The sequence below is a fragment of the Cornus florida genome, unplaced genomic scaffold (assembly GCF_030987335.1).
Source record: "Cornus florida cultivar Cherokee Brave unplaced genomic scaffold, ASM3098733v1 CherokeeBrave_3.0.0_Hap2_Chr08, whole genome shotgun sequence".
NCBI classification, from domain to species: domain Eukaryota; kingdom Viridiplantae; phylum Streptophyta; class Magnoliopsida; order Cornales; family Cornaceae; genus Cornus; species Cornus florida.
In genome coordinates this window covers 69615914-69627461 of record NW_026775578.1, presented here as the reverse complement: position 1 = coordinate 69627461, position 11548 = coordinate 69615914, and the positions used below count along the sequence as shown (strand labels likewise).

The 11548-nt window shown below is 36.7% G+C and overlaps 1 protein-coding gene across 1 annotated transcript; it reads left to right on the top strand.

The window, feature by feature from the left end:
* The first annotated feature begins 7592 nt into the window (after positions 1–7592).
* LOC132271968 (G-type lectin S-receptor-like serine/threonine-protein kinase LECRK3) lies at positions 7593–11196 on the top strand. The gene has a single exon (XM_059773479.1). It carries the CDS (start codon positions 8695–8697, stop codon positions 11056–11058), a length of 2364 nt encoding a protein of 787 aa, XP_059629462.1. The 5' UTR covers positions 7593–8694; the 3' UTR covers positions 11059–11196.
* The last annotated feature ends 352 nt before the right edge of the window (positions 11197–11548 follow it).

Sequence of the window (11548 nt, the reverse complement as noted above, 5' to 3'; positions counted from 1 at the left end):
AAAATTTGAAGAAAATCAAAATCCGTATCTTTCCGTTTCCATCGCCCGCTGTTCCAGATCAGGTTCGCCGTTCGCAAGCTTCAGCCACTGTCTCTCAACTCTCAAGCTTGCCCCCCTCTCTTTCTGCAACTGCTAACTTGTATATATAGGTTTTGTTTTAATTTTTTTTCTAAATCAACTAACCAAGTGATAAGCACCGAATATTGTATATTCAAGCGCCCTAAATCGCATTAGTAAAGTCCGTTGTATGTTAATTTAAGTAGATTATCTTCATTTGTGTGTATGTATATATTTTCAGGTCCATTTGCCAAAAAAGGAGCAAAATCAAGGCTTTGTGGAGTTTTGGCCATCAAAAGGCACAAGGCTGAATTTCTGGCAGCAGTGGAACCTGACTTTTGTAGCCATTTTCGACCTTGCAAACTCGAGAACTGGATTTCCATTATAAAATGGCATATTTAGAGCTCTGAATTAGCTTTCCAAATCTTCAAACGGTTCATCATTTGGAGTTCAGAGCACAAAGCTATGGCCGTTTTAGCAAAGTAGGTCCGGGCGGAGCAAACCAAGCATAGGGCATTCTGGCCAATTTTCGAGTGCTCGAGGCCTTATTTCGAGTGCTCAAAATTAGGGCAGATTGCTTCACGAGATCAGCAGTGGAGTAAGGACTTTGCTCGCCATTTTGACCCAGAAAGCTCGAGAACTGGACTCCCATCATAACATAAAAGATTTAGATCCCTGAATTAGCTTTCTAAATCTTCAAACGGTTCATCATTCGGAGCTCGGAGTAGAGAGTTATGGCCCTGTTACCAGAGGTGCGCAGAACTGCCTGGCAGCACTGAAGTACTGCCTTTCTCCCCATTTTCGACCAACCAGACTTGAGATTTGGGTCTTCAACAAAACATGAAGTTTTTAAAGCTCTGAATCAGCTCTCCAAATCTTTAAACGGTTTGTCATTCGGAGTTCGGAGCGCAAAGTTATGGCCATTTCATCAAAGTAGGTCTGGGCAGAGCAAGTGAAGCATGAAGCTTTTTACACTAAATTCGAGTGCTCGAGGCCCTATTTCGAGCACTCGAAATTTGGGCAGTTTGCTCCACGAGACAGCCCACTTGTGCTCTGAAATTTCCAATTTTGGATGGCCCTCTTTTATGAGGTGGTTGGGGATGTTTTTGAAGGAGAGAGAGAGCCTAGTTTGGTGGTAGATAAGAGGGATAAGAGCCACACATTTCATAAGCTTCATTTCTACAAGATTAGAGGAGAGAGAAGAGAGCAAGAAAGGTGTTCTTGAAGCTCCAAGGAGGTTGCACGAAAATGGCCATGAAGATGGAGCTTCTTCCTTCTTCTAGCTTGGCAATGGGTAACTAACTCCCTTCTAGGGAGGTGATGAACCTCTTTCTTGTAAGCATGTCTTGTTTTTTATTTACATTTGGGGATGTAATGTATATATATGACCTTTCCATGAACTAGAGCTTTATTTGATGTGAAGAGCTTCAATGTCTTTTAATGATCATTTTGAGTTTAAGATCTTGTCTTAAGATTGTTTCCTCTTATGATTATTTTGCTTCCATTTTCATAGTGACAATGAAGATGAGTTTATGGAAATGTTTTTATTGGCATGATGCTTGGGAAATTTGATAGTCTATAGCTTAGGGTTCTCTTTTGATAGATTATTCTTGATTCCTAATGTCATGTGCTTCTACTATGTGATTAAGGGCTTGATAACTCTATGCTTAGTGAGTATGTCTAAGGTTGCAACCTAGTTTAGGTAACCAAAACATGCAATACTTTGATAAGTTATTCTTGCCTATTGATTTCATAAAAATTCTTGAAGGTAATGTAGCAATTTTATGTTGTTGCATTTCATGGTTATGTGTATATATTATTCCCCAAGTAAATCATGTATTAACATGCTTATGGATAGGTAGTGGATTCACTTCCCTAGCCCTCTCTACCTAGATCTCCTTCCTTTACATTTACTAGCATTCTTGTTTTATGCACACTTCAATTACTAGCTTAGTGACAAACCAATCAACAACTCCTTATTACACCTCATCATCCTAAGAATAATTCTAGACATTTAGGTTGCTTTAGACTAGCGCAGTCCCAGTGGTTCGACTTACCCGACCAATAGCCCTATTTTACAATGATTCGTGCTATTGCGAAGGTTGATGTATAGTTGATCAACCGATCATCAAGCTCTGTAATTTTTTCTCTTAAATGGTATGCATCACAGTCCCTTTTTGATGTAAGATTTTTAATGGTTTTCTATATTTATCTAATCAAAACCCATATCTGATATGCCAGATTTTTCAAAAAATCAAAACCCATATCTTTCCGTTTCTATCGCCCGTTCCTAATTGGTTTTTTTTTTCAAAATACATGACTCATCTATGCGATTTTGATGTTAGAGTTGGGCAGAGGAGTTCAATTTTTGAAGAGGATGCCTACTAATAGGTTAGGGATTTCAATTTTTGAAGAGGGTGCCTACTAGGAAAGGGTTTCGAAGAAGTGGATTTTGGAGGAAAGTCAGAGACCAACATTGATTGCAGTCGTCATAGACTTGGATCCAGAGAACATATTCAAAGACAACGATGATGACCTAGAAAATGAATTCCATCATGCCTCTTTTTCTTAGTACATATCCTTTTTCTGCACATTTATTTATTTATTTGGTTAATTTATGTTTATTCCCTTTCTCCGAGTTCTTGTGCAAATATTCGATTTGGTTTTTATTTTTATTTTTATCCTATTCTAAATTAATAAATGAGTGTTGAATATATATATATATATATATATATATATATATATATATATATATATATATAGGCGAGAGAGTCTAGCAAAGAGCTGGTGGTGTTCCTGGTGGATGCTTCGCCCAAAACGTTCAGCATTACTTGTCTCGGGGTTTATACTTTAATTCTTCATTCTTCCTTTTTTTTTTTTTTTTTAGCTCTCTCTATGTTATATATATGAGTGGAATTGTTTAAGTTTTAATGGCTGAGTGGCTATTTATTAACAAAAAATTACAAGATTGAGATTGTTGTTTAAGTAGTGCAACGCATATTAGTGCTTCAGTTATAAATTCTTCATTATTGTAGAGTGAGAACTTGATTACATTTTTTAACAATCTTTTCTTACTCTGAGTTTGTCTTTTAAGTGTGTATTGTTGCTAAGTGAGTGCAATCTATTGAAAAACCAATGCTGCCCTTGAATTACTTGTAACTTCTCATTACATTTTTTTTTAGAATGTAATTATTAGCTTTTTGGAAATAAATTGATAAAAAGAATCAGTTACAAAAAATATATGTTGCATACATGCTGTAGATTACCTTTCTTTTTATTGTATTAATTTAATATTTATTATTATTATTGACTCTGGAGATTTACCATCACAGCCCACCATTAGTTCATGCCAACATTGGGACAACTTGGATCATATGTTATTCCAACTCTAGTCCTGATAGTTTTGATTTTGTTAATATTTCAAATGATGTAATTGTAAAAGTCTGGTGGTAATTGAACTGCTTGGTTTTTTCATCCTAAATGTCCCTACTTCAGTTTGTCTACAGAACCTTAAAATCCTATGTCTTACCTTTATAAATTTTTTGGATGAGGACTCCATTAATAGGCTCTTTCCTAGCCGCCCTATGCTTGAAATGTTGTTTATGTTTTCCTGTTCTTGGTCTAATATTGGTGCTTTTAACATTTTTGCTCTTGCTCTCAAGAGTTTGATTATAAATGATATAATATGTAGTATCAATACCTTTTCTTGGAAGCACAAGATTGTGCTTAATACCCCAAATCTTCAACACCATGAGCACGTTAACTATGTAGCAGAAGGCTATTCAATGAACAACTTAATGCTCTTGTCACGGCGAAAGTTGGATTATACGATAGCTCTGTTCAAGATAATTATGTGAGAACTTGTTGAAGGAATATCTAAAGTTAAGCAGCTTCATTTTTCTCATTTTCCCATACACGTTTGCTTGCTTAACTCTTTCTTATTATTGGTGATTCTCTTTTATTGCCAAATGTACTGACCTTGTGCATCTGTTTTACTAATTTGATATATCATTTCTGTTCTTTTTTGGAGTTCAATTGACTGTTTTACTTTTTTAACCGTGGTGCCAAGGTTTAGTTGTTTGACTTTTTTGAAGCTTGGTCGTTTTGATCGACGGGAATTGCTATTGAGGTTGCTTGAAAGCTCACCACAATTGGAAAGTCTTGTTTTTGAGGTAATCTGCGAGGTGTACTAAATAATTTGATTTAACGACTTTGATTTGTGGGGAAAATTATTTGAGTGAGCAAATGCTTGTTAAGTTCATTTATATTTTCTTTCTTGCTAGGGATCTTTACCTTATAAACACGACAATGATAATTGGGATCCACCTCAGGATGTACCTTCTTGTTTGTTGTTTCATCTCAAGGCAATCGAAATCAAAATATTTGATGGATTTGAAGAAGAGCTGAAAATAGCAGAGTATTTTTTAAAGAATGGTAAAGTTTTGAAGAAATTAATGATTCATATTTCTATGAATCCAGTGGAATCATTTGAAGTTCTCTCTCTATATATGTTGCGAGGAAACTGTTGATGGAACCGTCCCTCGCCAAATACAGTTGAAGCTCATATGGTTGTGTAATTGACCTAGTTTTGATTGCTTGTGTTTTCCTATCAAGATCATGTTTATGACACAGCTTTTCACTTGTTAATGATACTTCTTCCTCATCTCTTCACATTGAAGGGATAGTTTTGTTTCTCCTGTGCAACTTGTATAATGTATAAAAATTCTTTTCATGCCCAATTTGATCGTGACAAAGCCTACTTTATAGGCATAAAGATAGAAGGCTAGGCAGCCCAAAAAAATAAAAATAAAAATAAATAAAAAACAAGGTCTATACTAGCACTCTTTCGAAGAGCGCTGGTAAAAGAATCTATACCCAAAAAAAAAAAATTAAAATTGGGGTTTATACCAGCGCTCATTCAAAGAGCGCTGGTAAAGACCCTATACCAGTGCTTATTCAAAAGCGCTGGTAAAGACCCTATACCAGAGCTTTTGCAAAAGAGCTGGTACAGGGTCTTTCCTAGCGCTTTTGAAAAAGCGCTGGTAAAGGCAATTTATTGTGGCATCTTGGTTAAGCAACTCCTTTTTGTTATGAAATGGTTAGGGAAAATGTTATTTTACAAGTGATTGCCATGTTGCATCAGTGACGGGAGGAACTGTAGTTATTTAACAAACATAAAGCAAAATTTCATTTACGTGGCAAGTTGGATGGTTATATAACTGTTTTCAAACCAATGTTGAAAATTGGGTACAAATCAAACCAAGACGAAGTTTTTCAATAAAAGTGTACTGAAGTACACATTACATAAATGGAATAAAAAATACATGTTTTGACAGTTAAGGCTACAAGTGACATGTTCCTTATCTGTTTTGTCTATCTTATTTAACATACATGATTCTATCAACTGTGCTTTAATTCTTTATACCGGCACTGACTTCTTCTTTTTTGCAAGTTTTCCTTTTATTTTACAGGCCATTGCTAGGGTAAACCACGTTGTCGTTATGATCCGGTGTGATGTCCGAGTATCCACCTTGCTTGATTTTGCATTTCATTTCAAGTTGATAACTAGATGATATCGTAACTTGTTGTTCCTTATTTTTTTGAACTTTCACCAGCATTTTTGAGCACTGGTGAAAGCCATAACTGTTGTAGTATTACCACTAACTTGAGTATAATGTTTGGCGGCCGACGAGAAATGTCACTTGCCACTTATTTCTTTTGTAAAATTTTACAAGTGTTTGGCTATTAGCTAAGCGTGGCACTTGCCACTAACTTGATCATAATGTTCGGCGATCAGTTAGTAGTGCCACTTACCACTTATTTCTTTTGTAAAATTTTACCAGTGTTTGCCAATTGGCTAAGTGTACCACTTGCCACTAACTTGATCATAATATTTGGCGATCGGCTAGTATTTCTTTTGTAAAATTTTACGAGTGTTTGGCGATCAACTAAGTATGTCACTTGCCACTAATTCGATCATAATGTTTGGTGGTCGACTAGTAATGGCACTTGCCACTTATTTCTTTAGCCTATTACATGCAGTTTTAGAAAAAATTTCAACAACGTTTCTATTCAATAGCTCTGACCATTTGTCATTCGATTGACTTACACATTCAGGAGAGGATAGATAAATAATAAATAAGAACTGGTCGATAGCACCCACTTACTGGTAGTATCTCTTCAGATAGGTTGCATTCCATGGCCTGCTGATTCGCCTCCCGGCAAGTGTTTCCAGCCTATGTGCCCCTTTTTCGATTACCTCCGTTTCTCTGGATGGTCATTCCCACGGAGGTTCTAATACCTCAAAACCAATTCTTACTTTCTTAGTTAAAAAACAAATACGTTCTAAAATCTTTCTCCAAGACTAATAGGTATTACTTTGTTTTAAATTTTCCTTATATTGTAAATTTTTTTCTTTTATATATAAATTTAATGCAAGGAAAAAATTATCATTCATTAATTGGGTAAAGGTGGAATTTTTATTTTTATTTTTCTAGTGTATATAAATTCATGTATTTTAAAATTTTATAACAAATTGTCTTCTAATCATCAATTTTGACAATTTTTCATTTTTTTTTTATAAAATGTCAAAATACCTTTTAACGGAATTTTAGATTTTTTATTTTTTATTCAAAAATAAAAAAATAAAATATTTAGAATAAATATTTGATCGATACAAATTACGTACAAAAAAATAGCCAACAACACGGCAAACCGATGGTACCATCGGTAGTGAATGAGATGTATCACCTGGGCAAACCGGTACCATCGGTAGTGAATGAGATGTATCACCATTTTGTCATGATATTCTTAGGGTAGTGAATTCCAGTGTAGGACACCCCACTGGTGGGTCACGATTGGCAGTCTGTACTGATATTTTGTGACCCAGGGTCAACCACCCACATAACAAGGCGCCAACCACTTTCCCATTAAAATGCCACTGCCTTTCCATTCAGGGCACACCAATTTCTTCGTCGCCATGTGGACTTCACTTCCATTGATGAACACCACATAAAATTTATACCAAGAAATTAGGAACAGGTGAAGCAATAAAGCTTTTGGCTGTGATCTGGTCTTTCTACAAGCATAATGTTACAATTACGAATTTCTACAAACATAATGTTACAATTACGAATCTTGCCACACCCATGAGGAGAGGAGAGTGTGTGAAATCCACCACAATCATTATTTTATAGTTACACCATAGTCATCTTAAATACTATAAAATTACTTTTATAAAAAATACTCTCTTGTAATGATTACAGAATTCATCCGAACTTGTAAAGGTTATTCAAATTCATATTTCGTAATAATAATTTTTGTAATAAAATTCAGTGTTTTTGAAGGATGGTTTTCTTCTGATGCGTGTGACGTACTTTCAATTCAGTGCAGAAATTTCTTGTTGACATAAGGATGACTTTTACTTTCACCAATGAAATCTGCATTAAATATCTAAGCTAGAAGGGGCCGGATGAAGCAATAAGTCTTTTCTTTAAGAAAGGAAATCACATAAAGTTTAGCTTGTGGCTGTGATTTGGTCTTTCTCAACAGGTAACAACTTGGTGCATGTACAATAACTACAACATTGATGGTTTACGAAATATACTACTGAACTGCCAGGATTAAAAATAAAATAAAAAATCCAAGATATATGATTAGAGATCATATGTCCAAACAATATATGGAATGTTTATATATATATATATAGATATATATACACACACACATATATGATGGCATGAAAGAAATACTAGAATCTATGGATCTGCCACTGACTCGAAAGATGTGGCAAGGAATTTACTACTAGAAGTGTTGGATATTCACAATATCCCCCTTTCTCTTTCAGATCTTGCTATCTAAGTGCTTGGGGTGTTTTTCTATTTTTGTTTCTGCTAAGGTAGTGGTTTTTTCCACAGGTCCTTAAGCTTTTTCTATTTGTTTGTTTAGCTTGAATGTCTGTCTTCAAGTTTTCTTAGGTGTTTTTCTATTATGAGGGTATGCCCTTTGTGAATTTGTACATATTTTCCTGTTGGTTTATAGAATCACAATTATGAAAAAAAATAAAAAAAAATAATAATAAATGCAGGTATGCTGTAGACATTATATATATATATATATATATATATATATATATAGTTGTGTGCGCATATTTATTTACACACCTGTAAACACATCTATATACAGAACCCTTCGATCATGTCAACGCTCCTTTTGAGTACTTCAAATGCATACTTATATAAGTTTAGTTGTTCAAATTTCCCATAGTTGATCTTAGTCCATTGTAGAATGTTCAAACTTGCTACACTTCATCATAGGTATTTCCTGAACTGCAGATCGTATGAGTTGAATTCTGTGGTCATAATTTATAACTAGAACGAGACTCGTTAGAAAAAAATAAATAAAAAGACGACTTGGGTTCACACTATTAGAGAGAGTCTTCCACGGATTGCGCGCACTATGCAAGCTTGTTGGAAGATTTATAAATCATAGGACTAGATAAGTTTCTTTATGGACTTTTCTTCATAGACTTTTCATTCCACTAAAATAGACCAAGGATTCATTTGAAGTTAAAACCGCAAGTTACCTACAATAATTAGCTGGAGGAGGAGAGAACACAGAAGAAACAGAAAAGAGAAGATGGTAATTGCTATATTTTTCTTTCTTCTTCTCTCTACTTTGCATACACCATCAGCACAACAAACACATTCCAATATAAGCTTAGGTTCTTCACTAACACCCACCAGTACCAAGTCCTCCTCTTGGCTATCCCGTTCCGGTCTATACGCCTTCGGCTTCTATAAGGAAGCCGATGGCTATGCTGTTGGCATATTTCTTGCTGGTGGATTTCCTGAAAAGATGTCGTCGACTGTCGTCTGGACAGCCAACAGAGACGACCCTCGGCGGGTAGTCCCCAGCAATACCACTTTGCTATTCTCTGGCGATGGACAATTACTCTTGCGGCCAACACAAGGCCAAGACATGTATATAGCAACCCTTGACCAACCTGCTTCAAACGCTTCCATGCTTGATTCTGGCAATTTTGTCCTCTATAACTCCGATCAGCAGATCATATGGCAGAGCTTTGAGCACCCAACCGACACACTTTTGCCCAGTCAGCGCCTCTCAAATGGGGCAGAATTGTTCTCTAGTGCTTCGGACACTGACCACTCCAAGGGGATATTTCGTCTCGCGATGCAAACGGACGGACATCTTGTGCAGTACCCAGTTGATACTCCGAACACATTCCCTTACTCTTACTGGGGGTCTGGCACTATGGGAGCAGGAAGCAACGTGACCCTCAATCTTGATGATGATGGTTATCTCTACTTGCTAAACTCAAGTTCCGTCCTAAAAAACCTAACAACAGGAGGATATCCTAAAAAAGGAATGATGTATCTGATGAGAATTGATGTGGATGGTATATTCCGGCTTTATTCACACAGCTTGGATAAGAAAGGCAACTGGTCAGTTCCATGGGAATCTTCCAAAGACAAGTGTGATCCTAAAGGTCTATGTGGCCTTAATGGGTTTTGTACTACAATGGATGAGGTAGCTGATTGTAGATGTCTTCCCGGATTCGATTTTGTTGACCCGGGCAAGTGGAGTTCAGGCTGCGAGAGGAATTTCACAACACCAAGTTGCAAAGACAGTGAAGCGAATGTCGAGTATGAGATGACGCCATTACCTAGCACCTCGTGGGAAGACAATTCATACTCGGTGTTCTCGTCAGTCCCAACCGCAGAAGATTGTAAAAAGGCCTGTTTGGAGGATTGTAACTGTGAGGCTGCACTATACTCGGGCACAGAGTGCAAAAAGCAGAGGCTTCCTATGAGATATGGAAGAATATTGCTGACTGGTGACTCAACACTTGCTTTCATCAAGGTGGGAACATCTAAACACATCATCAATGGAGTCCCAGTTGACAAGCATAAAGAAACCAAGAAAGACCTAAGGTTGGACATTCTGATCGTCGGTATTTTACTTGTTGCTTTGGCCTTTGTTGTGTTAGTGATTTCTGGAATACTTATATATAGAAATCGTGTGTGGGCCTATAAGATGATCTCTGAGAAGGGGAATGTTGAATTCGGTGAGGATGTTGGTCCCAGAGCATTCACTTATGCAGAACTAGAGCAAGTAACAAATGGCTTCGAGGAAGAGTTGGGTAGCGGATCTTTTGGGAAGGTCTATAAAGGTGCTCTGTTGTCAGGTCAGAAAATGGTGGCTGTGAAGAGACTCGAGAAAGTGTTAGAAGAAGGGGAAAGGGAATTTCGAACTGAGATGAAAGTAATAGGGAAAACCCATCACCGGAATCTAGTCCGCCTGCTTGGTTACTGCCATGATGGGCCTAACAGGCTTTTGGTATATGAATACATGAGCAATGGGTCACTTGCAGATATACTCTTCGCGCCTGAAAATCGGCCGAGTTGGGATGAAAGAATCAGACTTGCTCTAGACATTGCCAGAGGCATTCTTTATCTGCACGAAGAGTGTGAAACGCAGATCATCCATTGTGACATCAAACCTCAAAACATACTCATGGATGAGCACGGGCATGCCAAAATTTCCGACTTTGGATTGGCAAAGCTCCTAAAGCCTGACCAGACTAGGACCTTTACCGGGATCAGAGGAACGAGGGGTTATGTTGCTCCTGAGTGGCATCGTAAACTGCCTGTGACAGTTAAAGCAGATGTTTTCAGCTTTGGAATTGTATTATTAGAGATCATATGTTGCAGGAGGAGTGTGAATTGGAGCCTTTCAGATGATGAAGCCGTTCTTGAAGAATGGGTTTACGATTGTTTCGAAGCTGGTGAGATGAGTAAACTTTTGTGTGATGAGCAGGTTGACAAGCGGAAACTGGAGAGAATGGTTAAAGTAGGTCTCTGGTGCATCCAAGATGAGCCATCGCTCCGCCCTTCAATGAAGAAAGTTTTATTGACGCTGGAAGGAACTGTAGACATCCCAGTACCTCCCAATCCTACTTCCTTTTTAAGTACCATGTAGTTTTCTTTTGTTAGTTTCTCTTTGTTTTCCGTTGATCAAATTTTTGTTGCATTAGTTTGTCTATGACCCAAAATTGTAATAAATTCGAATTAAGATTATTGATTAGAAAAATCAAAGGTATAGTTTCTTATCTCTAAATGAACATAGAGAACCAGAAGTGTTTACAAAATCAGCAAATACTCCATCATTGCTCTCGACCCTGTCAAAATACTCGAACTCATTAAATAGAGTTTCTGTCCTGCAACGTTTTTGAAAATAATATTGTACACTGAGCCTAAATAAAATAAAATTTCCAAGTAAACTTGAAATGGGTGCATGAAATCACAACTAGTTCTCTATTGGATTGCTAAAATATGCAGTAAAACAAAAGAAATCACAGTTTTGAGTCGTAATAGAATTGAATTTTACATTTTTTTTTTCCTCCAAAAATCAACAACTAGAACTTCAATAGATATATATATTTTTTCCTACACTTGATAATTAGACTCAT

Coding starts and splice junctions, on each gene's coding strand:
- LOC132271968 (XM_059773479.1), top strand. CDS start 8,695: ATGGTAATTGCTATATTTTTCTTTCTTCTTCTCTCTACTTTGCATACA.